The sequence below is a fragment of the Ranitomeya imitator genome, chromosome 1, assembly GCF_032444005.1.
Source record: "Ranitomeya imitator isolate aRanImi1 chromosome 1, aRanImi1.pri, whole genome shotgun sequence".
Lineage (NCBI taxonomy): Eukaryota > Metazoa > Chordata > Amphibia > Anura > Dendrobatidae > Ranitomeya > Ranitomeya imitator.
Window position 1 is genome coordinate 304,830,656 of NC_091282.1, and position 15,795 is coordinate 304,846,450.

General features: G+C 45.9%; 1 protein-coding gene across 2 annotated transcripts in view; it reads left to right on the top strand.

The window, feature by feature from the left end:
• EIF4ENIF1 (eukaryotic translation initiation factor 4E nuclear import factor 1) overlaps window positions 1–15,795 on the top strand; it is a 72,780-nt gene that overhangs the window by 19,341 nt on the left and 37,644 nt on the right. For both annotated transcript variants that reach the window (XM_069757779.1, XM_069757789.1), the window contains exon 9: window positions 1,363–1,539. In XM_069757779.1, the coding sequence (XP_069613880.1) occupies window positions 1,363–1,539 (177 nt within the window). The remainder of the gene's footprint in view (window positions 1–1,362; window positions 1,540–15,795) is intronic.

Sequence of the window (15,795 nt, forward strand, 5' to 3'; positions counted from 1 at the left end):
AAACAGGAACCACTGTGCACATGATCCTGAATTTAAAAAAAAAAAGCCGCGCTGAATAGCTGCGGGAAAAAAGAAGTACCATGTCACTTCTTTTTTCGGAGCCGCAGCGGTTCTGCACCCATAGACCTCCATTGTGAGGTCAAACCCGCAGTAAAACACGCAGATCAAAAATAGATCTGCGGGTTTTATTGCGGTTCGTGGTACAGGAAGTGCGGGGAAGCGGGCGGAAGTGCGTGGGTGGAGTGTGGCTGCCCCGATCCCCCTCCCCCGTGCTCCGATGCCCCCCCCCGTGCCCTAATCTCCCCCCGTGCCCTAATCTCCCCCCTTATACTTGCCCGGCCTCCCGGTGTCCGTCCGGCCGTCTTCTCCCTGGGCGCCGCCATCTTGCAAAATGGCGGGCGCATGCGCAGTGCGCCCGCCGAATCTGCCGGCAGATTCGCTCCAAAGTGCATTTTGATCACTGAGATAGGTTATATCTCAGTGATCAAAATAAAAAAATAGTAAATGACACCCCCCCCCCCCCCCCCATCCCCCCTTTGTCACCCCCATTGGTAGGGACAATAAAAAAATTAAGTTTTTTTTTTTTTTTTTTTTTTTTTTTTCACTAAGGTTAGAATAGGGTTAGGGGTAGGGTTAGGGTATTTTCAGCCATTTTAGCCCTAAAAAGCTTCCTAGGAAACGCAGTCTCTGCATAGAAAACTGCATAAAAAACGCATCAAAAAAGGACCTGCGTTTTCTGCCAAGAGCTGCAGTTTTTTAAAAAACAGTCCTGAAAAAAAAAGGATGGAAATCAGGAACGTGTGAACATACCCTAAATCAGATTTTGAATGAGAACTACTGCATTAGATTTCCATTTTCCAAAAATGTAACAAAAGAAATACAATAATACTGGAGACAATCCATATAATGTAACTTGAAAGTTGCACATGTCTTATGTGAACACCAAGTCAAGACAGTCATAATTTTAAATAGAAAGTGCCGTTGTCAAGACAGTCATAATTTTAAATAGAAAGTGCCGTTGTTTAGCATTTATAGGCAAAGGAACACACACACACACACACACACACACACACACACACACACACACACACACACACACACACACACACACACACCTTGGTCAGTTCTCATTTAGATACATTATGAAAGCTCAGATTACATGTGTACAGCATCATCTGTTCTTACGATCCGGCCTTTATTCAAATTTTTGAAGTGCTGTGTTTTTTTTGTTTGTTTTTTTTTTTTTTTTTTTTATATGCACCGCTTTTTCAAGTCTATGTATTCCTCGAATGTTAGCCTTCTGATATACTCCAGAATTGTAGTGATGGACATGAAAAGATGATCCATTGTCTCTGTCTGCAGGCTTAGAACAAGTTCTTCCCAGTCGTGGGCAGAACTCTGAAAACTATTTTGCTCCCATTCATTTTGAAGATGCTGCTGACAAAGTTGATATCTTGGAAATGTTGCAGAAAGCCAAAGTTGACTTGAAACCATTGTTGTCAAGCCTGACTGCTAACAAGGAGAAATTACGGGAGAGCAGTAAGTTATTCAGCTTATACTTTGTTTTCATAAGATGAAAAGGTACAACATGAAGTGTGCCATGTACCTACTACACACATGGTGCCCTGAACTTGTATTTCAAGTTCCAGAAGCAGAGCCAGTAGTTTGATCACCTTATCTTATTACTGGTTTCATGAATACTGCATAACATACATGCCCACAATTTTGAAGTGACACCATTCTAAGAACTGCACCCTTCAAGATGCTATTAACTACATTGAAGATGCTTATTATCCCTTCATGTGCTTCAAGGGAACTGAAGCAACGTGGAAGGGAAAATGAACATGCTTTAGTCACATCTTTACGCTTTTTTAATTTTCACAAGGGCAACAGGATAAAATGAACCCCAAAAGTTGTACAATTTTTCTCCTGAGTGCACAGATAACCCCCATATGTGGGGGGAAACAGTGGATGCAGAGCTTGGAAGGGAAGGGGCACCGTTTGACTTTTTGAAAGCAAAATTGGCTGGAATTGATCTGACAGCATATTGTGTTTGCAGAGTCTCTAATGTGCCTAATCAGTGGAAATCTCCATAAGTGACGCCATCTTGGAATTTATCTAGAGGCATAGTTTTATAGTAATTATAATGCTTTTGGTTTTACTGGTGTATGAGATTATGTGGTGTTGTACGGTGTAAATCAGATTTTAAGTGTGGTGTGTCAACAGGGTAAAAGCAAATTTTATTAATTTGTGGACATGTGGTACGTTTTAAAGCAAACCTAAAGCAAAGGCCAGTTTCCAGAGCAGGTTTCACAATGGTAAAGTGTGTCCTTTTGGATTCCCCTCTTGGAGCACTCGCTGCACCTTTTATATGATCTTCCTTTCTTCGCTGTCTGGGGAACTTCTCCTGGAAAATGTTGACCAGGGTACTATTAGTTTCAGAAGTACTGGAACTCTCACCTTCCTGAGTGCCAACTATTATGGCCTTGAGGACTACCTCCTGAAACTGAAGGAAGGTCTCCCGTATTGCCTGCAGATCAAAACAGCCCAAAAGCCTTGTACAGATGGCACTGTACAATATACAAAAAAAAATGGCCATGGCACTGTATGGTTTGAGGACCTGATCGTTCAGATCTAGATCTACACCCACCCCCCCATGTGCCGATTGTAAAATACAAACTGGCTTTGGGACTTGTGTTATGGTACCACAAACGGTGACAAAGAAACTCTTTATCACTGTGTATGGTGGTCAGGATAAGGACATCCCTCTTGTCCTTATACTTGACCACCAGCATGTTGTCACTGCATTGGGCTCTGCTGTTGCCCCTTGTCAGCATTTGTTCAGTTAGCAACTTGGAGGTACAGTTACATGTGGAGGCCTCCCTAACAGAGGGTATTGAAAAGTGTGGTGCTAGTGTGAAAGTTATCTATGTAGAGGTGATAACCATTATCCAGCCATGGGTGCAGAAATTCCCACTCGCCCCAAGGATGGGGGCATAATTCAGGGGGGTTAATTTTAGTGTCCTTCCCCTCATAGACCATACATCTGTGGGTGTAACCTGAGGTACTCTCAGACAGTTTGTACAACTTTATTCCTTTCCTGTCTCTTACGGGGCAGGTATTGTCAGACTTTTAGCCTCCCTTTGAAATGAAACAGATTCATCTAGTGCGATGTCCCTCTGGGGTTGTACGCCTCTGCAAATTTTCTACTGAAGTGTTCAACCACTGGCTGAATTTTCTATAGACTATCAAAGTTTGTATCGTCTTGGGGTGGACACTATGATGCAAAAATGTTTGGATCGCTTTAAATGTCCTTGTCATGGCCATGCGGAATACCGGGGTGTAGTAGAGAATATCAGTACTCCGGTATTTCTGAAAATACCTAGAGCAGTATGTGCAGCACAATTCCCCAAAATGTAATCTCTGCTGCATTAACAGGGGTCCATTTGGCATATGATGATGTAGGATTTGGGGTAAATAAATTGATGGGCATAAGTTTCTGTGCCACCATCAAATTCTTTCAGCAAGGAAATAAATATTAAGTCCATTTCAATGAAGCCAGTGGTGTCAAACTGGATTCCCGAGCTGCCGATGAAATCCAGAAATAACAGGCTGATAAATGTTCAGGGGATGCAATCCATATGGTGCTGAGGGTCCTTTCTCACTAGAGGAATCTTCCTCACTGGCGGAATCCGTGCCTGAGGCAAGGAAAGTGTATTCCTCGTGTGTGTATAGAACAGGGATTGGATACAGATTGTGGGTATCACACTGGCCACCAATGAATCTTTATCCCAGGTAACATGGGGAATGGGGGTCTTGCAACGTCTCTGCATGCCACCTGGGGGGAACATTGCGTGCAGAGTGGGGATCTCTATTTTAGATTAACCCCTTTAAACAATAGTTTCTGGCCAATCAGCACCAGAGGCACGTGTCCCCCCCCCCCCCCCCGGCACGGTCTCTGCTTCTCCGATGGTCTCTAGTGCCCACAGCTCTTCCTGTGTTCAGCAGTCACATGGTACCGCTCATTAAAGTAATGAATATGGATGCGACTCCACTCCCATTGACGTGGAGTGCATATCCATTACTTTAATGAGTGTTACCATGTGACCGCTGAACACAGGAGCAAGCTGCCGGCGCCAGAGACAATCGGAGAAGCAGGGACTGTGCCAAGAGGGTGAGTATGACGGGGGAGGGTGAGCCATGTGCTATTCACCTGTCCCCGTTCCACCACTGCGCTGTCTCTTCCGCGTCCTCTGGCTGTGACATTCAGGTCAGAGGGCGCGATTACTTGTTAAGTGCGCGCCCTCTGCCTGAACAGTCACTGCAGAGACCCAGAAGACACCGCAGCAGTGGAACGAGGACAGGTGAATATTGCAAGTGCCGGGGGCCTGAGCCAGCAGCGTAAGCTGCAGAAACATGGCTTAACCCTTCCCCTGTTAGTAAGCGCTCTCAAGGCTATGCTATGCCTCAATCAAAGCCTCACAAAGTCTAGGAAAACCCACACTACAAGTGGTACATGCCACAAAGTGCCATTTACCCCCGGGGTCACAATACTACATTATGCACAGCTTGTGAACCAGTGACTGCTCAGGAACCACCTGTTGCTGATACTGAACCCAGTGAGCCTAGTCCCCCTGAGTGGGCTACCTCCCTTACCCGGTCTATGGCATCCCTTTCAAAAGCGTTAGAATTGTTCTGAGACCCCTCCTCTAACCAGGGCACTCTTATGGACGACACTTCTGATGATCAGAACCCCTTGTACTCCAGGGGTTGTACCTTGCCAAGGAGCTCTCTCTTCCAGGAAAAGGACTCATGTCATATCCTCAGACTATCGCCGGGATTCGGGTTCTGAGATCTCCTTTTCTTGCTCCCCCTTCCATTGGGGCCAGTAGAGAACCTGTTTCAGAGGACTATTCTGATGCGTCCCTAGATCAGGATTTCCATCACTATCAGGAGACTCTCTACTCTGAGCCAGTGAATAAGGTTTTGAAGCTTGAGGAGGAACCTTTATCTAAACCGGATCATGCCATGTCCTTTAAGAGGACCAAGCGAGCTCAGTTTTTGGCCACTCATCCTGAATTTAAGGAAATCGTTGAATCTCACAAGATCCGTCCAGATAAACAATTCACAGGGCAGAAGCCCATGGAGTCAAAATATTCCTTTGCCCAGGATCCAAGAATAGATTGGTCGCAGTCTCCCCCGATCGCGCCTGGCTACGAAATCTGTTTTATCCTCCTCGGAGGGCACCTCTATTAAAAACCCAACCGATCGTCAGATCGACAATATGGTGCTTTCAGCCTTTGAAGTCTCAGCAGCCGCACTCTTCCGATCTTTTGCCACTACGTGGGTGGCTAAGGCTGTGACCCACTGGCCTGAGGTCTTGGCTTCAGCGGTGCTGGATACCAATCTTCCCCGTGAGATGGCAGACCTTGCTACTCAGCCAGAGTTGGAGATTTTGTAGTGACCGCATCCCTGGATGCCGCTAACTGTTCTTAAGAAGCAGCAAACGCCATCACCATCCGGAGGTCCTTATGGCACAGGGACTGGCGTGCGGATTCTGCTTCCAAAAAGTCACTGACTTCTCTACCATATCAAGCGGTTGCCTTTTTGGCAAAAAGCTCGACCAATTGATTTCTGACATTACTGGAGGGAAGAGTAAATTTCTTCCACAACCACAGGCTCTGTCCCAATTTGTCGTTACAACTCACTGGTCCTCCACTTCCACAGCTCCCGGTTCCGGCCGGGCACAACGTGGAGAGGTTCCCAGGCCTCTTATTAACCTTCCCCTTGATGGAGAGGCAGGCCTAGGCAGTCGGGATCCAGAGGCTCCACAACAGGCAGATCTTCCACACAATAACTCCCTGTGGTATCCAGGGGACACCCTCAAAGTAGGCGGCCGCCTGCTTTCTCTCAATGCTGTGTGGCTCTGTCGTTCATGACGAGTGGGTCTGCGACTTGGTATTCTCCAGATAAAAGCTAGACTTCTTATCTTGTCCTCCCAGGGCAAAGGCATCAGTTCTTCCAAGCTATAAGCTCTCTGAGAAAAGACTGTTATTCTGGTCCCTCAAAGCGAACGATTTCAAGGTTTTTGATTCAAACCTCTTCATTGTTCCAAAGGACAGTACAGTACGGTCCATACTGGATCTAAAACTGCTAAACACGTTCGTCAGGGTGCGACGTTTCCAGATGGAATCGCTTCGTTCTGTCATAGCCTCCATGGGAAAAGGCAAGTTCCTGGTGTCTAGACATCCAGGACTCGTACCTCCCACATTCCTATTTTTACCTTTTCACTAAAGGTTTCTTCGCTTCACAGTTCAGGTACAACACTTCCAATTCGTTACTCTGCCCTTCAGCCTCACCATCGCCACCAGGGTATTCACAAAGGTCATGGCGGCTGCCGTGGCCATACTCCACACCCGAGGAGTGGTGGTGCTACCGTATCTACACGATCTCCTCATCAAAGGCCCCTCTTTCCGTGCCTGCAAGGAGGCTGTGAACATCACAATAGATTATTTTTCTCGCCTGGGTTGGAAGATAAACTTCAAAAAAATAAAAATCTTCCCCGGTGCCGGCTCAGCAATTTCTTTTTTAGGAATGATACTGGACTCGTCCCAGGGGTTGGTGCTTCTTCCCCCAGAAAAGATCTCTGCCTTACAGCGTGAAGCTCGGAAGCTCTCAGCCTCGCACTCACTCTCTGCGCTTCAGTATCAGAGTCCTTGGCAGGATGGTAGCTGCCTTGGAGGCGGTTCCATTTGCCCAATTACACCTCCGTCCCTTACAGCATGCCATCCTGGCTGTTTGGGACAGAAACCTGTTCTCCCTCAACCATCGGTTCTTCCTTCCCCAGCGAGTCAGTCTCTCAGGTGGTGGACTTTATAATCCTCCATGAATCAAGGGAAGTCTTTTCTTCCAGTATATTGGCTACTTGTGACAACAAATGCCAGTCTCCTAGGCTGGGGAGTGGTGTTCTTACATCACACTGCTCAGGGCCGCTGGTCACTTCAGGAATCACACCTTCCGATCAACATCTTAGAAATTCGGGCAATCAGGTTAGCTCTTCTCGAATTCCATCCCTTCCTGACGGGTCGTCCTATCAGTATTTATTTTAGGAAATAGCGACCACAATATTGTGCAGTTTCACCTGTCTTTCACTAGGGGGACTTGTCAGGGAGTCACAAAAACATTGAACTTTAGGAAGGCAAAGTTTGAACAGCTTAGAGATGCCCTTAATCTGGTAGACTGGGACAATATCCTCAGAAATGAGAATACAGATAATAAATGGGAAATGTTTAAGAACATCCTAAATAGGCAGTGTAAGCGGTTTATACCTTGTGGGAATAAAAGGACTAGAAATAGGAAAAACCCAATGTGGCTAAACAAAGAAGTAAGACAGGCAATTAACAGTAAAAAGAAAGCATTTGCACTACTAAAGCAGGATGGCACCATTGAAGCTCTAAAAAACTATAGGGAGAAAAATACTTTATCTAAAAAACTAATTAAAGCTGCCAAAAAGGAAACAGAGAAGCACATTGCTAAGGAGAGTAAAACTAATCCCAAACTGTTCTTCAACTATATCAATAGTAAAAGAATAAAAACTGAAAATGTAGGCCCCTTAAAAAATAGTGAGGAAAGAATGGTTGTAGATGACGAGGAAAAAGCTAACATATTAAACACCTTCTTCTCCACGGTATTCACGGTGGAAAATGAAATGCTAGGTGAAATCCCAAGAAACAATGAAAACCCTATATTAAGGGTCACCAATCTAACCCAAGAAGAGGTGCGAAACCGGCTAAATAAGATTAAAATAGATAAATCTCCGGGTCCGGATGGCATACACCCACGAGTACTAAGAGAACTAAGTAATGTAATAGATAAACCATTATTTCTTATTTTTAGTGACTCTATAGCGACAGGGTCTGTTCCGCAGGACTGGCGCATAGCAAATGTGGTGCCAATATTCAAAAAGGGCTCTAAAAGTGAACCTGGAAATTATAGGCCAGTAAGTCTAACCTCTATTGTTGGTAAAATATTTGAAGGGTTTCTGAGGGATGTTATTCTGGATTATCTCAATGAGAATAACTGTTTAACTCCATATCAGCATGGGTTTATGAGAAATCGCTCCTGTCAAACCAATCTAATCAGTTTTTATGAAGAGGTAAGCTATAGACTGGACCACGGTGAGTCATTGGACGTGGTATATCTCGATTTTTCCAAAGCGTTTGATACCGTGCCGCACAAGAGGTTGGTACACAAAATGAGAATGCTTGGTCTGGGGGAAAATGTGTGTAAATGGGTTAGTAACTGGCTTAGTGATAGAAAGCAGAGGGTGGTTATAAATGGTATAGTCTCTAACTGGGTCGCTGTGACCAGTGGGGTACCGCAGGGGTCAGTATTGGGACCTGTTCTCTTCAACATATTCATTAATGATCTGGTAGAAGGTTTACACAGTAAAATATCGATATTTGCAGATGATACAAAACTATGTAAAGCAGTTAATACAAGAGAAGATAGTATTCTGCTACAGATGGATCTGGATAAGTTGGAAACTTGGGCTGAAAGGTGGCAGATGAGGTTTAACAATGATAAATGTAAGGTTATACACATGGGAAGAGGGAATCAATATCACCATTACACACTGAACGGGAAACCACTGGGTAAATCTGACAGGGAGAAGGACTTGGGGATCCTAGTTAATGATAAACTTACCTGGAGCAGCCAGTGCCAGGCAGCAGCTGCCAAGGCAAACAGGATCATGGGGTGCATTAAAAGAGGTCTGGATACACATGATGAGAGCATTATACTGCCTCTGTACAAATCCCTAGTTAGACCGCACATGGAGTACTGTGTCCAGTTTTGGGCACCGGTGCTCAGGAAGGATATAATGGAACTAGAGAGAGTACAAAGGAGGGCAGCAAAATTAATAAAGGGGATGGGAGAACTACAATACCCAGATAGATTAGCGAAATTAGGATTATTTAGTCTAGAAAAAAGACGACTGAGGGGCGATCTAATAACCATGTATAAGTATATAAGGGGACAATACAAATATCTCGCTGAGGATCTGTTTATACCAAGGAAGGTGACGGGCACAAGGGGGCATTCTTTGCGTCTGGAGGAGAGAAGGTTTTTCCACCAACATAGAAGAGGATTCTTTACTGTTAGGGCAGTGAGAATCTGGAATTGCTTGCCTGAGGAGGTGGTGATGGCGAACTCAGTCGAGGGGTTCAAGAGAGGCCTGGATGTCTTCCTGGAGCAGAACAATATTGTATCATACAATTATTAGGTTCTGTAAAAGGACGTAGATCTGGGGATTTATTATGACGGAATATAGGCTGAACTGGATGGACAAATGTCTTTTTTCGGCCTTACTAACTATGTATTCAGTCCGACAATGCCACTGCAGTGGCATACATCGACCGACAAGGGGGAACCCGCAGCATGGCAGCCATGAACGAGGTAGGCTATATTCTCCGTTGGGCCGAGGAAAACCACTCAATGACCTCTGCGGTTCACATCTGGGAGTGGACAATTGGGAGGCAGATTTCCTCAGTCGTCAAGGCCTCAACTCCGGGGAGTGATCTCTCCATCCGGAGATCTTCCACCAGATCTGCTGTCGTTGGGGCTCTCCTGACATGGATCTGATGGCCTCACGGCTAAATTCCAAGGTTCCTGACTTCTTAGCTCGATCCAGCAGCAATCATGGCAGATGCATTCGTACCCCCGTGGCATCATTTTCGGCTTCCGTACAGATTTCCCCCGCTCCCCTTTCTGCCAAGAGTCATTAAGAAGATCAGAGTAGAGGGAGTACCGGTAATCCTTATTGCGCCAGATTGGCTGCGCCGGGAGTGGTACGCGGAACTAGTTTAACTAGTTGCCGATGTTCCCTGGCGATTACCGAATCGCACAGACCTCTTTTCACAGGGCCCCATTTACCACCAGAACTCTGAGGCCCTGTGTTTGATGGCATGGCTGAGTGCTGGGTGTTAACCCAGGCAGGTTTCTCCGAAAGTAATCTCTACCATGATCAGCGCTAGAAAGCCTACGTCTATGCGCACTTATCATCGCACTTGGAAAACCTTCTTTTCTCTAGTAGCCTTCCACGACAGCCACCAGGAGGTTGTCTCCATTCCCTAATGGGGGACAGGAAGCACAAGAGGTTAAAAACCCCTCCCACCTCCCATTAACCAGTGTCTTTCCTATCCCCCATGGGGCATGGAGAGGTTCCTGGTGCGCTGCTGCGGCGGCTCTAAGCAGAGTACCTGTGTTAAATTTCTTGCTGGGCAATTAAGGTCGGGCCCCCCGCGGCTTCCTCCTGCGCTGTGCCTCCCGTCTCCTCGGGATTCTGGGACCGCATTCCCCCGGCCTCCTGCGTCCTCTTGCGGGGATAAAGCTGGTCGGGGTGCCCGCCGGAGGCCTCCCTGAGCTCTCCGGCGTTTCCCCCTCCTAGCGCGCGCTGTTCGGCGACCCGGAAGTCAGGTGACGCTCCACTTCCGGGTCGGCGCTCCTGTGCAGGAGCGATACAGGCCAGAGAATGGATTACCGAACGGCGTGCGAGGCACGCTGCATCCTCGCACGCCTGCCTGGGACTCCGGAGGGGGAGGGGCAGCTAATTGCCACACGCTGGTGCAGGCTTATTTTCTACATAAGCTGCGAAGACGTCTCAGGTAAGCTGCTGTAAGCATGGATGCGTCTTGCCCTGCAGCTGCAGAGCCCAGCGCTCCCCAAGCCCTAGTAAGTACGGCAGAGGGGGTCCCATTTAAAGGCACATTTTTCAATATACCTTTTCTTACTCGGCTTCCTCTCTCATTGCAGGGAGTCAAGCCTGGCCCTAAAAACATTACCAAGCGCAAATGTGCCACCTGTAATGTAAAAATGCCACCAGATTGGGAGAAAAAGTTATGCCAACCTTGCACGGATAAAATCGTCAGAGCGGAACACCCTTCTTTGATTGATGAAATTCGCTCCTTGGTTAGGCAGGAGGTTCAAACCTCTTTGGCCACACTCGCCCCACCTCCACCGCCACCACCATCCTCACCTGGTCCATCACTCCCTAAAAAGAGGAAAATCCAGGAGTACTCTGAGTCAGAGTCTGAGGGGTCTTATACGTCTTCCTCTGTCAAATGGGAAGATGCGGTACCACGTAAATCTGCGGAAATTAGGAAATACCTTTTTTCCTCTGAATATATTGAGGAATTGGTATCTGCAGTGAGGAACACTATGGGGCTAAAAGAGGAATCAGTTCCTCAGTCTATACAAGACGAACTGTTTGGCATACATACTGAAAAACAACCCGGGTTCCCCGTCCATAAAAGCATAATTGATATGATTAATAATGAATGGGAATTGCCTGAGAAACGGCTAACAACGCCTCCAGACTTTAAGCATCGGTTCCCTCTTGAGGAGGACCTAATAAAATGGGACATTCCAAAAATTGATGTCCAGGTGGCTAGAGTGGCTAAAAAGACGGCTCTGCCGTTCGAGGATTCCTCCCAATTAAAAGACCCCTTGGATAGGAAGATTGAGAGCCTTCTCAAAAAATCCTGGGAAACGTCTACCTCAGCCCTCAGATACAATATAGCATCCACCTGCGTGGCCCGCTCTCTCTTTCGTTGGATACAAGAGTTAGAAAGCCACATCTCTCAGGGTACCCCAAGAGAGGAGGTACTGGACTCTTTGCCCATCTTACACAGGGCAACAGGTTTCCTTGCAGATGCCTCACTGGAATCTATCCGGGTGGCCGCCAGATCCTTGGTCCAGACAAATTCAGCCAGAAGAGCTCTCTGGTTAAAGATGTGGAGCGGAGACGTTACGTCAAAAATAAAACTGTGTTCTATTCCCTTTAAGGGTGACTACGTGTTTGGGCCCTCCTTAGATGACATCTTAGAGAAAGCCACAGACAGAAAGAAAACCCTTCCTGAGCAGAGACCTCCCAGGAAGCGTTTTTTTCGACCCTCCCAGCCCCAGCCCTCCCAGGGTAAAGGGAAAGGAAAAACCGGGAGTTGGAGTTATGCTAAGGGGAAGCCTAAAAACATCCTTATTCCCCAACAAACACAACAAGAAAAGCAATGACTCCGATCCGGTGGGGGGGAGGCTTTCGAACTTCGTTCACAGTTGGCAGAATATCTCCAACAGCCCCTGGGTGGTGAGTGTAATCCAACAGGGTCTACTGATAGAGTTCGATGCGCCTCCTCCCAGGATCTTAACCCTCCGTCACATACAATATTCAGACTAACGAGTTCACATACAATGTGCCTGTCAGGCGCCTGCTGGAAAAATACCTATAATATCTAATGTTTGCAATTTCAGTGCTCTAAAAGTGATCAGTGACCTTCATAGGGATGTAATAAAAGAGACTACACATAATCAGTTGCAAAAAAAAAATTTACTTAACATAAAACTAATAACTATGAAATACAAACTTTTCAAAACTCCCGCCAAATAGTCCCCAGTTCGACTCTCTCAAAAAAATGTACAAAGAAATTTTTTGAACACAAACTTAATTTTAAGGTACCTTAAGTACTGTTAAAAACATATTCAATCAGAATTAGATGCTGAGGTTTCCCCAGAAAAGTCACACTTGCAGAGCAAATAGCAAGAATTACACACCATTTTTGCATGTGTCAGGCAAATTGCTTTATGGCTTCTTGTTCCATTTAGTATTTTTATCTTTTCCAATATAATATGATCCAACTTCTTCATCCTCACCACTGTCACCATCTTGCTCTGTTTCAGAATCCAGGACACATTCTTCCACCTCATCATGAGAATCAATCTCTTTCCTCTCCTAAATCCTCATTCAGTGTGAGGTCTCTATCATCTAACAGCATGTTTGTTACTTCCTCAACATCAAGTTGTTTGGATAAATTGTACATTTTCCTCTCCATTTCAGCAGATAATCTGAAGCAAGAGAAGGAATATGTTAGGGAACTACTGTATATGCCTGAGCAGCACACTTTCTTTTATAAAATCTCCCTTATTTCTATGAAATATCCTCACATTTTGTGCTATACATTCATAAAACAAGCTAAATAAACTATTGTGATGAATAAAAACATAAAATACCAACCTTACTGAATGTGACGTATTCACATACAATGAGCCTGAGAGATCTGTGCAGCTATATCCTCTCCCCTGAAGCTCTGAAATCCAACTGTGATATCAGGTTTCACAGACCTTCAAGAGACAGGAGACTACCTGGAGGGAGGGGGTTTCCTCACAATCTGGTGAGGAAGGAGAAATGAAAGTAAAAGAGAAGCGCCTGTCAGATCAGTTGTATGTGACGGAGGGTTAAGAGTCACCTCCCCGTCATCTCGGGAGACTCAAAAGTTGATGATGGCTGGAATACAGGACTTGCTAGACTCAAGAGCTATATCCATAGTCCCGGTGAACGAGCAAGGGGAAGGACACTATTCCCGTATCTTCATGATAAAAAAGCCTTCCGGGCAATCTCGTATTATAATAAATATGAAAGCTCTCAACAAATACATAACCTACCGCAAGTTCAAGATGGAATCAGTAAAAACAGCCATCCCTCTAATAGCTCCTCATTCATATATGGCAACAATAGACCTCAAGGATGCCTATTTCCATATTCCAATACATCCTCGGCACAGGAAATACCTGAGATTTGCGGTCCAATTCAACCAAAAAATCTTACATTTCCAGTACAATGTTCTCCCCTTCGGGATCTCCTCAGCCCCAAGGGTGTTTTCCAGAGTCGTGGCGGAAGCAGTGGCCCATATCAGGAGCCAAGACATCGCTATAGTACCATACTTGGACGACCTGTTAATAATTGGTCCTTCCGCCGAAGTTCTCAATCAGAGAATTTCCAAAACTCTGAACATCTTACAGCTTTTGGGTTGGATTCCAAATCTAAAAAAGTCTCAGCTATCACCATCAAAGGTGAGGAAATTCCTCGGAGTCCTCTTGGATTCAGAAGGTCAAAAATCCTTCCTACCAGAGGAACATCGGATGAATCTAATTTCCAAGGTCTCACACTTCAGGAAACAACGTTCTCCGACCTTACGGGTTGCGATGTCTCTTCTGGGTTCGATGACTGCCTGTATACAATCAGTCCAGTGGGCTCAGAGCCACTCCAGAGTTTTGCAGGCGCACATCTTAGGGAACTGAAACGGGAATCCAAATTCCCTAAACAGAAGAGTTTACACTCCAGGGAAGGTAAAAGCCTCGTTAACCTGGTGGACGATCCAATCAAACCTACTGAAGGGGGTCGACTGGGTGCAAGATCCGCTAATTACAGTAACAACGGACGCCAGTCAAAAAGGTTGGGGAGCAGTGGTCTCGCAAATTCCATTCCAGGGTCTCTGGAATCAGAAGGAAAGCTCCGGTTCCTCCAACTCCAGAGAACTGTTGGCAGTGGAGAGGGCCCTTCTGGCAGCCAGCAGTCTCGTTATAGGTCAACATGTCAGAGTGTACTCGGACAATATGACGACTGTTGCGCATCTAAAACACCAGGGGAGTCCAAAGTTCAACCAACTGAAAGCAATTTCAAACAGAATATTTTGCTGGGCAGAGAAACATCTCCTCTCACTTTCAGCGATACACCTCAAGGGGTCGGTGAACGTTCAGGCAGATCGCCTAAGTCGTCACGTCTTACATCCAGGAGAGTGGAGCCTGAAGGGGGACGTTTTCAAAATGTTGACAGACAGGTGGGGTCTTCCCGATATAGACCTTCTAGCGTCCAGCCAGAATGCACAAGTCGAGAACTACTTCTCCCTAAACCCCAAGGACAGATCTCAAGGAGTAGACGCCTTTGCTCATACTTGGAGGTTCCATCTAGCATACGGGTTCCCTCCAATACCGTTACTTGCGAAGACCCTCCGGAAGATCCGGGACGATCAGGTCCAGACTATCTTAGTAGCTCCAGCATGGCCGAAGAGGAGCTGGTACCACCTCATCGAAGAACTGAAGGTGGACGGTCCAGTCTTCAAGTATCAGAAGATCTCCTCTGCCAGGGCCCCTTTTATCATCCAGAACCACAGAAGTTCAAACTGGCAGCCTGGCTATTGAAGCCCAGGTACTAAGAGCTAGGGGCCTTTCAGAGTCGGTAATATCTACTCTACAGAAATCTAGAAAACCTATTACCAATGCCATATATGGCAAAATCTGGAATAGATTCTCCTCGTGGTGTCATCCTCATAAACCTGACCCTTTTCATCCTAATATTTCACAAATATTAGATTTTTTACAAAAGGATTAGAGTTGGGGCTGAAGCCAAGTACCTTGAAAGTTCAAGTGTCAGCCTTAAGTTCCGTCTTTGATCGGGACCTTGCGGGTCATCGTTGGATAAAGAGGTTTATGGTCGCAGCATCAAGACATTGTCCAAGAAGACAAATTTTCGTGCCATCGTGGGACTTAAACATAGTCCTAAAAGGTCTTACGGCTCCTCCATTTGAGCCATTATCTTGTTCCTCGCAACTTCTGTCCTACAAGACGGCCTTCTTGGTTGCAATTTCTACCGCAAGAAGAGTAGGGGAAATACAAGCCCTTTCAATAAGAGAACCTTATCTTACCATAAGAGATGATTCCATTGTGTTCCGTCCAGATCCTTGTTTCCTACCGAAAGTAGTGTCAGAATTTCATCGATCACAGGATATAGTCCTCCCATCGTTCTGTCACAATCCTTCAAATCCGGAAGAACACAGATTCCATACTTTGGATATACGACGTATAGTGTTATATTACTTAGAACATACTAAATCATTTAGAATTGACAAAAATCTCTTCGTTCATCTTTCTGGCAGAAACAAAGGCAAGAAGGTAGCGAAGAGTACC